Below are 14,606 nucleotides of genomic sequence, written 5' to 3'. Positions count from 1 at the left end.
TGTCCCAGAGTCCTATTAAGGGAGCAGGAATAATGTTTAAAAACTGTCTTTAAGAATTAAAAACAATAATTTGAAACAACAAATAGTCTATGTTTCTTTGCAAATTAGTTTTATGTGGGGAGGGGAAAGGGAAGTGAAAAACAGTTTATACCTCCTCTGAAATAATAAACTGTTTGGTTTTTCGAGAAGAATCCACTGGTTCTTGGTTTTCCATTTTCAAACTAGTTAGCCTTCCCAGTTCTTAGGCAAGAAGTTCACACACTGCAAGAGAATGAGATATGTTTAGGCTACATTTATTTTTCAGAATTAAACATTTGTTCATAGGCCACTGGTCAAAATATTTTAATGGTAAAATACTAATTTGTCATTAAAGCTGCTTTTCTCATATAAGGATTTGGGAGAACTGCCCTAGATGGAACAGTAAACACAAAGGCCCTAGAAATATCCAGGAAAGAACTTAAAGCCATCCATCCCCGTTAGGCCCAGGCCATAGCAGCCAAGTTACTTGTGTGCATGTACATAAGACACCTTAGATAACACCTTTAGATTCTCTGACTCAAAATTTAATAGACTTTCCAATGGGACAGTACAAAGATTATATACTACTCTCCATGCCACTCCTTGACAATTGTCCTTTATCAACCTGTCATAGCTAAACTTTAAGAATTGTGTGGGCTATTTCTATCTTCCATTAAAAATTTTTTTTTACTTGTGGTAAATGGATATACCATGTTAATAATCTTAAAATGTACAGTTCATTGGTATTAAGTACATTCACATTGTGGCCTATTCAAAGTTTTTAATGTCTCAAAGTCTCAGTTAACTAGTACTACAAGACCTGCGATGAGAAAAGCAGCCCCATCCCATTTGTTTTTACTACTCTTTCCTCTTTCTTGGCTAAATTCCCTCACTTTTTGTACTCTGAATGTCTGAACATCTTTTTTCTGTCCTCAGAGTTAATTGATAATCTGGCTGCATATAGAATTAGAGGCTGAAAGTAATTTTTTATCAGAAACTGGGAGGTGCTGCTCAGCTGTTCTGAGTCTGGTGCTGCTGTTGCAAAACCCGTAGCCACCCTGATTCTTGACCCCTTTTCTTTGAGACCTGCTTTCCTTCTCTGCAAATCTGTGGCCATTCATGTCTTCGTGTTGATGTTACTGTACTGGATACTCACGTGGGTCCTTTCAATCTGGAAACTTCACACTGTGCTTCTTGATGGGGAGCTTTTGAATTATTTCACCAATACTCCCCCCCTCCCCCCACCAGCCAACATTTTCTCTGCTCGCTCAGGAACTGAAATTTAGTTTAGCTACTGGACTTCCTGAATTGATCCTCTGTCTTTTTCATTCCTATTTTCTGTTTCCTTGTTATTTTAATCTACATTTCTCAGTGGCTACTCCAACCCTTCACTGCTCTTAAGTTCCATAGTCCCTAACCTATCCCACCTCCCAACTTTAACTGCAGGGAAAATATAGACCATTAAGAATCATCACCTCTCTTACTTAGAGGGAAAAACTGGCTTTGCTCTGTTTCTTCTGGGACCTACAGTGATAACTAAACTACCCATCACATCTTCAATATTTATCTCAGACAGCAAGTTTCCCCCATCCTAAAACACAACCAACAAAACAGAAACAATCAACCTTCTCATAACCATTTTCTCCTCCAGCCTTGTCGGACTTCTTGATCTTTACTCTGCCCAACACAATCTACTTTCCTAACTGTATCTACCCATTATTCCCAAGCTAGAAACATAAGTATCTCCAATCCCTTATTCCTCTTTACCAACCATTACTTATCCATTGCAAGTCCTAAAAATTCTACCTCCAACATTTCTTGAAAGTGTTATCCCTGCCATCACCACTCCCACTTCAGATGAAATGATTTTCAAAACTATCTCGTAGACACTAGGTTTTTCTTTACATTGTTAAATTTTGAGCATCGCTCAGTTATGCTGCTATAAAAACTCCCTAAAATCACTGCTGAATAAATGAAGGAAGGAATAAAGTGAATCTGGCTGGATAAGTCTAGAGAGTCATTTGTTCCTGAGAACTAGGTTAGTGTGGGGCTGCTTAGACTTGTTCTGAAAAACAGTTCCTCATCTACTTGTCTTTGACTCAGTTAAACTCAATTTCAAAATTATCTTGGCACAAAGTTAAATGACTCACACCGTCTGATTTCAAAACTTACTGTAAAAGCCACAGTAATGAAGATGGTATGGATACTGGCATAAGGGTAGACACTGAAGGAAAAGAACTGGGAGTCCAGAATTAAACCCATAGATTTATGGTCTTTTGATTGTCAACAAGAGTGCCAAGACAATTCAGTGGGGGAAAGAATAGTTTTTACAACAGATTGTTCTGGGACTAGATATACACATAAGAATGAAAATGAACCTCTGCTTATACCATATACAAAAAAAACAGGTTAAAGACCTAAATCTAAGAGCTAAAAGTATAAAACCCTTAGGAGAAAACATAAGTGTAAACCTTCATGTTCTTGGATGAGGCAGTGGTCTCTTAGATATGACACCTAAAACACAAAGCAACCAAAGAAAAGAGATAAATTGGGACTTCATCAAAATTAAAAACTTTTGTGCTTTAAAGATAACATCAAACTAGTAAAAAGACAACCCACAGAATGAAAAAAAAAGTTTGCAACCCTGATAGGAGATTTGTATCTGAAATATGTAAAAAACTCTTATAACTAATTAAAAGAACAATTAATTGAAAACAGGCAAAGGAAAATGGGCAAATAGACATTTCTCCAAAGATCTATGAATGGCCCATAAGCACATGAAAATATGTTAAAAATCACTGGCCCTTAGGGAAAGGCAAATGAAAAACACAATGAGATACCAGCCCCACTACAATGATTATAATAAAAGACAGATAATAACAAGTGTTAGTGAGGATGTGGAGAAGCTGGCACCCTCACACATACACCACTGGCCGGAATGTAAAATGGCGCAGGCACTCCGAAAAACAGCCTGGTAGTGCTTCAGAAGTTTAACTAGAGTTTCCATATTACCCAGTAATTTCACTCCTTGGTAAATAACCACGAGAAATGAAACATGCTCACACAAAAACTTATACAGAAATGTTCATGGAAGTGTCATTCCTAATAGCCCCAAAGTGGAAACAACCTAAATGTCTTGTCAGTTGATGAGTGTGTAAATAAATATAGTATTCCATACAACGGAATAGTATTCAGTCATAAAAAGGAATCAAGTTCTCACACATGCTACAACATGAATGAAACTTGAAAACATCTATGCTAAGTGAAAGAAGCCAGACACAAAAGGCCAAATGTTGTATGATTCCATTTACATAAAATATCCAGAATAGGCAAATCCAGAGACAGAAGGCAGTTTAGTGGTTGCCAAGGGCCTTGGGGAAGGAAGGAGGGAATAGAGAGTGATTGCTTATGGGTGTGGTGTTTCTTTTTGATGAAAATGTTCTGGAATTAAATAGTGGTGATAGTGGGACAATCTTGTGAATATAGTAAAAACCATTGACTTTTACAGTTTAAGGTGAATTTTATGGTGTGTGAATTACATCTTGATTAACAACCACTAACTCTGCAGTCTTAAAATCTCCAACAGGCAAGTGTTGAGGATAGTTGGGTTGCTGAAAGTCACAATGGGTCCAAAGATTGACAAAGCTAGGAGACTAGTCAAGGAGTTCTGCCTTAGACTCAGCAGGCTTGTGGGATGAACAGCATTGCTGTACCAAGCAACCACTTTACCGTCCCCTGGGTGTATATTCTGCCTGATGCACATGTATTTCTGTTACAAAATCAAATGTATTTCTCTTGTATTAAAATGTTACCAACATTGTTGCTTGCTGATTATGGGTAAACCTAGAAATTCAATTTCCAGTAAGGACTCTGACAAAGGCAAAATTTAGGCCTTAGGTAAGAAAAGATGACTATATGTTAAATGAGGATGAGAGAAAGATATGTCTGTACATCTTCACACTCATTTAAACTGTGAAGAAGTATGCACAAACTAATTAATATTTGTAAAAAACTAGTATTGATTATCTTAGGTAACCTGGCTAAAGCAGCTTGTGGCAGAGCCACTGAAAGTGAGGGAACATTCTTAGTGTCAGGAATACAGAGGTAGACGGAACAAAGGCGGAGTTTACTCTCTCGTGGGGAGCAAGGGAGAAAAAGGAACAATATACATTAGTTATGTCTGGTGTCTAGGTTTTACAGAGAAAGATTAAGAAGGAAAAGGAGAGTGAAGAAGATTGGGGGGGGTGTTGCTATGTATAGAGTGATCAGGAAAGGCCTTTTTAGTGACTTTTAAAAGAGGCTTGAACAAAATAAAGAAGCTACATGGATAGTTAGGTATTTAGAGACACATATTTACATATTGACTATATACATATAGTGTAAGAAAGCCGGCAGTTATCCCTTTGAAAGTACCACAGATAATAATTTACTACGTAACTATTAACTGGCAGTGGTTTATATTAGACACATAGTTTACATTATTTTAGTCAAAGTGGAATGCTGACCCAGATGAAAATTAACTAAAGGTTGGCTATTTGTCTACTTGAGTGCTCCACTCCCAGATAAAAGAACTATTTCTACCTGAACTTTTACCTTCTAGATTCCCATCCCTTCTATTAATGTCAGAGAAGGAAAATTTCCTCAGCTTTTAATTCTACCAATTAAGAGAAAATAACTTTTAGGGAACCAAGCAACCCCATTTAATACACAACATAAGCTGTCTAGAATACTACAGAATGCTTGGATTAGGTGAATTTTTTACCTTTTAAAAAATAACACTCTGACCCCAAATAACTTCTGTACATATTTGATCTTCTTCTTCAAAAGAATAAATACCACCAGAAGATACCAAGGGAAGAGCTAGGATAATCTGTAATATTCTCTATGAAAAAGGTTTTTTAAAAAATATGTTTTTATTGATTTCAGAGAGAGGGAGAGAGAAAAACACCAATGATGAGAGCGTCACTGATTGGCTGCCTCGTGCATGCCCCCGGCTGGGGATTGAGCAAGCAACCCAGGCATGTGCTGTGACCCGGAATTGAACAGTGACTTGGTTCATAGGGTGACACCCAACCACTGAGCCATGCCAGCCAGGCCTGAAAAGTGTTCTTAATCTGGATTCCCAGAAAGTCTAGACAAAATGCACCTAATCTGGAATAGCATAGAGGGCCTTCCTGCAGAACCATGTGAGTATCTTTAGGGGCAAAAGGGCCACTAGTTCCTTCAGATTTACATAAGACTTTAAGGCATTTAAATTATCTGCTAGGTCCCCCGGGTTTATATCTTTATAGCATCCCTCAGATTTTCAAAAGGATTGTGATCACCAAAAAGGCAAAGAAGTGCTATTCTGAAGGACGGTTCTGCATCTGCTCATTTACTCAAGTTAGCTAAACTCAAATTACAAAACAGTCCTTAATCAAAAGATTAAGCCTGGGTCGGCAAATGTAGCTATAAACAGTTGTTTTAGACAGATTATATTAAAAATATTTAAGCTAGAATGTAGAGAACTAAAAGACAAAAAAAAACAAACAAGCTACAGACACAAATTACAAAAGGGAAAAAAGTGGCAAGCAGGGCCGTGCCTCTCTGGGGTAATTACTTTAAGCAATGGGCCCAAGGGGAAACAGCATTCTGTTGCAATCCATTGACAGGGTGAATGATGAAAATGTGATTAAAGAGTGATTTCAAAAGTATATTCTGTACTGATCCCCCAAATTTCAGGATTATAAAAGCATCTCAAATATACTACAGAAACAGAAAAAGAATATTGTTTTTTGTACCATTTTTAAATGGTGCCATTTGGGGGCCAGTCACTACAAGTAACAGGCTGCAGAAAACAATTAGGTGTCCGTTCCATGCTTCACACTCTTCTCTCCATTACCGCAACGGAGCAGCTTTCCTAAGCTGACACAATGCTATGTTGAGATTTAAAAGTAAAGTTTAATTTGAGTCTTATCCACTTCATTAGTCAGAATTTAAGGTTGTCTACATTTTGCTCTGTGTGTTATACTTAAAAGAAATATCTATGTACATAATGTTGAATGCTCCACTGTTTTAATTCACAAAAGCCATTTTAACTGTTTGGTTTGAACAGTGAAGGTCTATGGTGTGTCAAATGTGTGATTTTTCTGGGGCACAAAAACTATAGTGAGGGAAAAATGTCACAGGATTTAGAATTCTTGTGCAGTGGAATCTCGAACTTTGTGAGCATGGGCAGTTGAAATGTTCAAGTGTGTACAAAGTGCAAACTGACTGCTATTCCTGCTCTTGGGGATTTTAGTTTAGCAAACAACCACAGAGGCAAATGTCTGCTATAGAGATAATGCAATACCAGGGTGGTTTAAATGAGGGACAAATCACATCCACTTGGGAGGTGAGAAAACTGTAGACTTTTCAAGGGCTAATACTAAGAGGAAGTTTGATATGTGAGATTTACAGACCAAGAAGGCAGGGAAAGCATTGCAAATAAAAGGAACCACCATGAACAAAGTAGAGATATTATTTGGGGCAAGAGCTGTGAAGTTATAGGAGTCTGGCAAGCCCTGTGGTTCTCAAGCTTTCCCTCCCCAACCCCTCAAAAAAACAAAAACAAAACATTCAAACCCCACACATAATGGATGTTACTATTTGCAAACACATTTCCAAGGGCTGGATTTGGCCGAATGCCTGCCCCCTTCTCCCAAATTTGCACCCAATAACCTGTTTAAAAAATTTTAACTTCCACAGCTCACTTTTTTTTTTTTTTTTTAAAGAAAGGGTTTATAAGGCCAGTTAGCAGAAAAAAAAAGAAACATGGTCTTGGGGTATGGAATCTAAACCACCTGCAGCATGCCTAGGTAGGAAAGACAATAGGTCTGTCTTCCCCTGGAGTTTTGCAAGCATTTTTATAGACCAGGTAGCAGGGGAAAGATTTGTAAGCCATTCCGAAAGGATTTACATTAGCTATAGACAAAGAGAATGGAAAACAGTAAGAGGGGCTAGTTCCAGGATGGGGAGCAGAGACGGAAAGGAAGTATGGGCTCCTATGGATTGGGAAGTTCATGTGCAAATAAGTGGAGGCTCCTGGGGTTCTATGGCACCTGGCTGTTCCCTCTTTTGGATGATGGGGGAAATAGCCACCTGGAAATTAATCCCAAATTCCAACATATATACAGGAATGTGAGCAGTCTTTTATTAGAGCTGTTCCACAGCTATTAATTAACACACTGTTTTGTCTATTTCTCTCGCTCTCTGGAATCTGTAATTTTAATAGAACATCTCAGAATTTTTTTGTCAAACCCTAACTGGCAAACCACACACTCTGGTAAGCTCCTCTTGGAGTTAGCTCTTACAGTTCTCCACTGAAGGGAGGAAGATAAGTGATTGCTCTTTCACAAACTTGAGTATTTCAGCATTAGTAGTAACAGCTGGGTTAGTTAAGTGGGAGTTAAGATTCAAGAAGTTAAACAGAGAATCCCAAAAGCCAGGCTGTGGTGTTTGCTCTTAGGCTCCTTATTATTTTTGTTCAAATTATTATCATGCTTGAATCACAATTTGCAGTTTGCTGAGGTTGCAAATTAAAGCAAAAATCACAACATGAAATTATATGTTGGCTAGTCTCTCCCAGATGAAAGCTGAATATTATAAATGCCATCTATTTTCAACCAAATAAAAGATGTAGGAGCTCAAATCATAAGCAAAGCATCTGATTAAGAAATGAAGGTTAGGCAGCTGGAACAGTTTAATCACTGGGTAGAGAAATCAACAAGGCACTCTGAAAGAAATTAAGTGGGAGAGGATCAGTGTTTGCAAAAATAACTATGATTGTGTTAAAGTCAAACATCAAATGCTTGGACATGTCTAAGATGCCACTCTACATTCTTTCAGAATAATTGCATAGAAATTATTATAATGAACAGAGAATCAATTAGTTCTATTTGATAGTTTTGGTTATAATCATAAAACTTTAATATTTTGATTAGTCCTGTTGTACAATTTATGATAAGATTTAAAGTGAACCAAATGGATTCACTTTTATTTTATATTTTTAAAAATATATCTTTATTGATTTCAGAGAGAGGAAAGGAGAGGGAGATACAAATATCAATGATGAGAGAGTCACTGATCGGCTGCCTCCTGCACGCCCCCTACTGGGGATTGAGCCTGCAACCCAGGCATGTGCCCTGACTGGGAACTGGACCGCCATCTCCTGGATCACAGGTCAGTGCTCAAACACTGAGCCACTCTGGCCGAGCTGGATTCACTTTAAGTGAGCTTTTCTTTGTTGACAATTATCCTCAGATAATGAAGACTTCCTGTACTTAATTTGTACAGGAATGATGGAAAGGCGCTGAAAGTTTTTCTTTTCTTTTTTTGGCAGGGGTGAGGGTTGGGCTGAGTAAGAATGAACTGTTAATTACTCTTGGGAAGTTTAATGGGTTAAAGATCCTCTTGGAATAGCACAGGCAGCGGTTTGGCCTGGGTGGCAGAAGTGAAAAGATTGAATTCCTTGCAGATAAGACTCTTTATTTTTTTTCTAAAACAATTTCTGGGGAAGGGGTTTCCAAAGCTAATTCCAAGAAGGAGATGATCTTAAAGGACACTGGGATATCGAAAGGAGAAAGGGGTGGTGCCCTGTTCAAATTGGGACTCACTCAGTTTGAGATTTTGGCTAGATTTCCAAGTGGAGAAAACCAGCCAGTAGTTGGAAATATTAACACAGAAGGATTATCTTGTTATGGATACAGAAAAGAAAGTTTTTTTTCCATTATTTAATCTTTAAATTGCACAATAACACCCAATCATTTGGCTACTGACATTTTTTGGCATGCACGAGAAAAAGCAACTATTTCCATTGTTGTAAAGGTTTTATTAAAGAAACTTAATGAATATAAACACTTCATAGCTAAATGAAGACAAACATGGTGGCTAAAAAAGAGTGAGAGCGAATTTTGCTGTATCCATTAAAAATACTGGAGCATCTGTTTGTAATGTCAATTTACTTGATGCTGGTTAAATGTGTAACGAGTTATATTAAATCAACTGTGAGTATTACTAAAGTCACTGAACAACCACCACACTCAAGTTTCCTGGGCTTTACTGTATTACTGCTCCCAGAATGACTATGTTTTGGGTTTCTACTTTATCCTATACATCTATTAATCCCTATTTTCTTTCTTTTTTTTTTATTTATTAATCCCTATTTTCAAGAGAAAACAGCTTACCCAAATTCACCCCATCAGTGCTAACATTTTCTTCGCTGTAAACTGTCCAGTCCTAGGTCAATCCAAACAATATTTGAGTGACTGCCCCATCTGGCACAAGGTTACTATTGGTCTGGTATCATTCTCCTAACATGTATGGAATACTGCTGCTTTTTTCTCCCTCGAAACAGAAAGTATTGCATAATCCTGGATCTCAGAGGGCACTACCACTGCCCTCTTCCCTAACAAACACTGCAACGTTATAATCTATTTACCTCTGTTTTGAAAATATATCTTTAAAAGCAATGCTCCCAACTGAAACAGCCATAACATTTTGAGAAAAACAAAACAAGAAACAAAGCATATTCCCGAGGGGAAGGATTTCTAACTCCAGGTAGGTCGAGGACCTAGTAATTATCTAATGAATACCTTTTAAAGAGGCCTGTAGTCAGGTTCTTACTTTTCCAATTTAAAACTGCTTAGATGCACCAGTAAGTTGTACGGTTTTTAAGGAGACGTCTAAAATGTGCGTCTTTAGGCACAGGCACCTGGGATAAGCCCAAAGGCATGAAACCGTAAGAGTCAAGGGCTAGGTTAGAAAAACGGTTCTCAGCAGCCAGTCTTTTCTTTCATTCTAAAGAAACAAACGTGAGCTTCCTTAATATTCTATTTTGTGGTCGCGATCTGATAAGCCATTCCGGGGCGAGTAGGGAAAACAGATCGAAGGGTGATGGGGAGGCAAGGGGAGAAAAAGGAATGGCATTACAAGTCAGACCAGGATCCTGCCAGTCTCAGTATTCCAGCATGGCATGGACACTGATAAAACCTGGCTTTTCCAGGCTGCTATAAATGAGCTCGACGCTCAAAGGAGAAACCGCTCCCCTTTCCTCTATTCCCCCAAGTTTACCTGTCCTCTTGTACTTCAAAGTCTACTCCCTCGGATCGTACAGATGGGATTCTTGCCCTCTCATAACCCTCCCCCACGAAAGAAACGGGGTCACTCCTCATCTTTGCAGATGCTTAAGCCACTGCACTTAAATTAGTATTTCCTGATTACTCCGAGGAGCCGAAACTCTCCTATTCCAGTCTCAGGCTTGCATTGAACACGGCCCTCCTCTCCGCGCCTCCGCAGCGCCCCCCCAGCTGCCCCGCGCGCGAGCCCAGGGCACCCCCGGGAGATGCGCGTGGCCGCCTGCGCGCTCCAGGTGTGCTCCCGCCCTCTTCCCCAAATAGATCTGTACGTGGTTGGCCCAAGCCCAGTTACCTACTCCAAGGTGTGGGGTGAAGGGAAGGCTACTCCTTTGGGAAGGGGAACGAAAGAAGAAAGCAGAAGTCCGAGGATGCAGTCTCCAGGGAAGCCGGTACAGCATGAGACACAGCAGCGCCTCGCGTTTATATGAGGATAGGCACATGGCCCCTCCCGGCACCCGTCGAAACCCCGCCGGGTACGGAGCCTTAGAAGATTAACTTCCGGGGCAGTGCGCGTCTAGGAGAGGAAGTGGGGCGTGCACTTCTTCTAGTCTTCTCAACATTTCTGGAATTCTTCTTCCGGATCGAACTCTGTTTTTGTGTGCGTGTGTGAGTGTAGGGTAAAAGTACGCTCCACAAGTCTCCTCGTTTGCTCCTTTTACTGGCACTTCCTTTTTGCTTTCTGGACCGGAAGAGTTCTTGAGCCAAAATAGTTCGTTGGGTACTTCCGGAACTGGAGAAATAGGTTCCGGGAGGGTGCTGGAGGAAGGGAGAGGGACGACGGCGGCAGCTGGAGGATGAAGAAGGAGCATGTGCTGCACTGTCAGTTCTCTGCATGGTACCCACTATTTCGAAGCCTAACCATCAAGAGGTAAGACGGGAGGGGGCCACGCCGGGACGATGGCAAAAGGAAACTGCGACATTTTGGGCAAGTTCTATCTCCATTAAAAAAAAAAGTTAAAAAAAAAATGCAGGCCTTGTAATGACTGGATGGGAGCACCAGGGCCGAGATTTCGACTTCCTAGTGGTATTTCAGGTAGGGAGACTAATGAAGTCGATCCGTATTTGCCGGGCCTTCTGTTACGTGTCAGGGACTGTGACAGAGGAGGTAGAAGGTTATGTCATGATTCAGAGAAGGTCAGAGCCTGGTGAGTAGTGGAATAAGCCAGTCACCGTCATTGTTTTTAGAATTACCAGAGGGAGGTGATCAGGAGAAGTGGGTAGTCCCGGCTTTGCCACTGACTAACCCACGGGGGTACTTACTTGCTTTTAGTACCCATAAAATAAGAACAATGATACCCCCCACAAATTCTGTTGTGAAGCTCCAATGTGACAGTGTATATGGGGAGCATTAGTGAAGTATAGTTATATATTGTTAGATATGGTCATGTTCCGTTAGAGGAAGCTATCTGGAAAAGTTGTGGAACAATATTTGCTTTTTATTTCTCCAGCCTACAATGGAGAAAACCATACCTATTTTGCAGGGCAAGCATGGGATTAACTGTTTCATCCTTCACCCAGGAAACTCAGGTATTGTAGGCAAGACAGCTAGGAGAATATCCCCAAATGTTCAAAAGCGATCATGCCATCTGGGGCACGATGCAAAGGTAGGCTTTTGTTCACTAAGAGGGATAGATCGAAGAACTACATGTCTATGAATAGCATTTTCTGTACTTTACCTACTCTCTCTTTAGGCTTAGTTAGATATAAACTGTCCCTTGCCTTTCATTCTGTCCTCTTGGTGCAGGGAGTGTGAATGCAGAGAGGGAAACTGTTTTGAAATTCTGAGGGATTGAAAGAGCATAAGGAGATATTCAAGACAGTTCATTCCCATCCTCTTATTCAAACATAGAATCAGCTTCCAGTTACCCATGGTGCAGTGGAGGTTAGAGTAGCTCAAAGGAAGATAATCTTTGCATTTGAACATGGTCAAAGTTACACCAAAAGAAAAGGAAGAGCTTCAACAGCAGCGGCAGACCTATCTAGAAGTAATCTTCCTATTTGATATGCCAGTCTTTCATTACCTTGCATAATTGAAATAGGCTTTGGGTTTGAGGTTATGATAGATTTATTTATTTTGGGTTGGCATAAGGTATGCTTGTGAACCTGTCAGACATTTTCACACTGAGTTCACTTAAAACTCACATTTGCTTTCTGTGCAGTTCTTTTGCAACCTCTAGTGTAGTTTTCTTTGCCTTCAGCAGTAAAATATAATGAATTGGACTCTGGAGTTAGCCATTCCAAGTCTGCCTGGCTTTGAATTTTGGTTCCACTTGCATCTTGAGCAAAGAGCGTAATCTAAGTCCCATTTGGAAAATTGAGAGAATAACAGGCTTGTCATAGGTATTAAATGAGATAAAGCATTTAAAACGCTTGCCACTGTTCCTGGCATATAGTAAACAAATATGCTGCCTGTTGTTACATTTTGGATTTAATCAACGTTCCATTGAAGCAAAATAATTTTAGTTCACTTAAAATGTGTAACATTCATATGAAGCTGAGAGTGAAATATAAACCAAGAGGTGGGATTTTTTGAACAGTCAATGACCAAGCTGTGTCTCTTGAAACCGTTCTTTACTCTTTTTAAACTCTTCAGTGTAGTTACTTATGTGGTGATATCACTGAACCTAACATCTGGAAGGGTACCTCTCCACAACCCAGGCCAATCCAGTAAAATTGTGTTAGCTTTGTCATTGCCATTGTCAGGCTTTAATGCTGTGTGTTTTTTGTTGTTGTTGTTTTTACTCAGCATTATTATTTGGTGTTTATTAACTAGGTTCAGGGATGATTATGCAGGTAAGAATAGAAGTACATTTTTTTTGAGAAGTTCTAGAACTTTGACTCAGGCTTTAGAACAATTAGCTAGAAGACTTTGGGCCATCCACTTTACCTTTCTAAATCTGTTTCTTTCCTCAAACATGAAGGTTATATAGGGGCCTCTTGTAAAGGCTCCTTCTCCCTCTAAAATTTCATTAGAATAAAGTGTCAAAAAAAATTCATTAGAGTTACTTGTCTGTATATATAGAACTGTATCAATCTGATGGTATAGATATTTTGTCATTTAAGTCTTTTACATCTGCCAGTTAAGCCTCATTGGATTTTCGCCTGCATAATGGATTTCAATGACCAGTTTAAGCTCTTCTCTGACATCCTTATGTGTAAAGCATGCCTGGCAGTGACTTGTTAATGGCTTCACTCTTTTGAGCATGGTTCCCTTTTCCTCTGAGTTTTGGTAGCACTTGGCACAGCATTTACCATATTGTACTGTAATTTTTTTCTTTTATATCTTGTTCCTCTCGTAGGCTTTGCTTTTTAAAAAAATTATTATTATTATTATTTTGGAGAGAGAGGGAAGGAGAGGGAGAAAGAGAAACATCGATGTGAGAGAGAAACATTGATCAGTTGCCTCTTGTATGAGCACCGACCAGGAATCAAACCCAAAACCTTTTGGTACATGGGATGACGCTCCAACCAACTGATCCACACTGGCCAGAGCAGGTGCTGCATTCTTTTTTGCCTGGCCAGGAGTTGCTCAGTGGGTGAGCATTGACCTAGGATCCAGGAGATTGTGGTTCAGTTCCCAGTCAGGGCTCATGCCTGGATTGTGGGCTCGATTCCCAGTCGGGGGCATGCGGGAGGCAGCCGATCAATGATGACTCTCTCATCATTGATGTTTCTATCTCTCTCCCTCTCCCTTCCTCTCTGAAATCAATAAAAATATATTAAATTTTTTTTTTTTTTGCTATTTTGAGGGTAATTAACATTTAAATTGTATAATTGGTTTAGAATGGTGATACATTAAACTATAAGAAAGATTTTCAAGTGTTTAAACAGTATTGGAATGTTTTCAAGAACCTTAGATTCACTATGCTTACAGGTTAATTTGCTGGCTTCGTAAGAGTTAAATAACTGGGAAGGCTTATCTAGACAGTTGACATACAGGGGTGGGCAAAAATAGGTTTACATTTGTGAGTACATGAAACAGAGAGTTTATTCTTGTATTATTTACTTATTAATTATTGTATTATTTATTTGTATTACAACTGTAAACTTATTTTTACCCACTCCTGTATTTAAAAAGAAAAATGAATAGATTATTTTTATAATAGAGTTAAAACTTTTAAAGCAACTTTTAAGCTTCAGAGACTCACTTGATATTGGGTAAAATTTAGCAGGTTGACAAATACATTAATAAGATTTGGTAGTTGAACTTTTTTAATAAAAGCCTGAAGAACTAGGCATTTGAATGTGAAATTGTAACTTAGATAAATCAGATACTAATTTTTAAAAGCGCAGTAGCCCATGAAATAATCTTTTCTTTGCACAAAAACCATTGTAATGTGCCAAAAACTTATTCAGTAAATAAATGAAGCATATTATGTTGATGATATTCTATTGACTCTCTGAAAGCAGGACATAATCTATTTTATGTAAAAA

At 39.1% G+C, this 14,606-nt stretch overlaps 2 protein-coding genes across 4 annotated transcripts in view; one reads left to right on the top strand and one right to left on the bottom strand.

The window, feature by feature from the left end:
• Window positions 1-10,658, bottom strand: part of NUDT5 (nudix hydrolase 5) — a 32,382-nt gene extending 21,724 nt beyond the window's left edge. Inside the window, exons 1-2 of the mRNA XM_087823637.1 lie at window positions 10,469-10,658; window positions 152-261 (exon numbers count right to left, since the gene is read on the bottom strand). Coding sequence (XP_087679763.1) covers window positions 152-214 — 63 coding nt within the window. The 5' untranslated portion in view covers window positions 215-261; window positions 10,469-10,658. The remainder of the gene's footprint in view (window positions 1-151; window positions 262-10,468) is intronic.
• Window positions 10,659-10,703: 45 nt separating this feature from the next.
• Window positions 10,704-14,606, top strand: part of CDC123 (cell division cycle 123) — a 53,292-nt gene continuing 49,389 nt past the window's right edge. For 2 of the 3 annotated variants that reach the window (XR_015715536.1, XM_016203922.2), the window contains exon 1: window positions 10,704-11,040. Coding sequence is in view for 2 of the 3 variants with exons in the window: in XM_016203922.2 (XP_016059408.1) it covers window positions 10,967-11,040 (74 nt within the window). In the remaining variant the exon portion in view is untranslated. Of the gene's footprint in view, window positions 11,041-11,630; window positions 11,777-14,606 lie in introns of those variants that run through there. The other variant, XM_087823633.1, reaches the window with a different exon arrangement.

This window comes from Miniopterus natalensis, chromosome 1, assembly GCF_054644295.1.
Source record: "Miniopterus natalensis isolate mMinNat1 chromosome 1, mMinNat1.hap1, whole genome shotgun sequence".
In the NCBI taxonomy this organism is placed as follows: domain Eukaryota; kingdom Metazoa; phylum Chordata; class Mammalia; order Chiroptera; family Miniopteridae; genus Miniopterus; species Miniopterus natalensis.
Note: the sequence above shows the minus strand (reverse complement) of the source record. Positions and strands in the feature narration are given on the sequence as shown.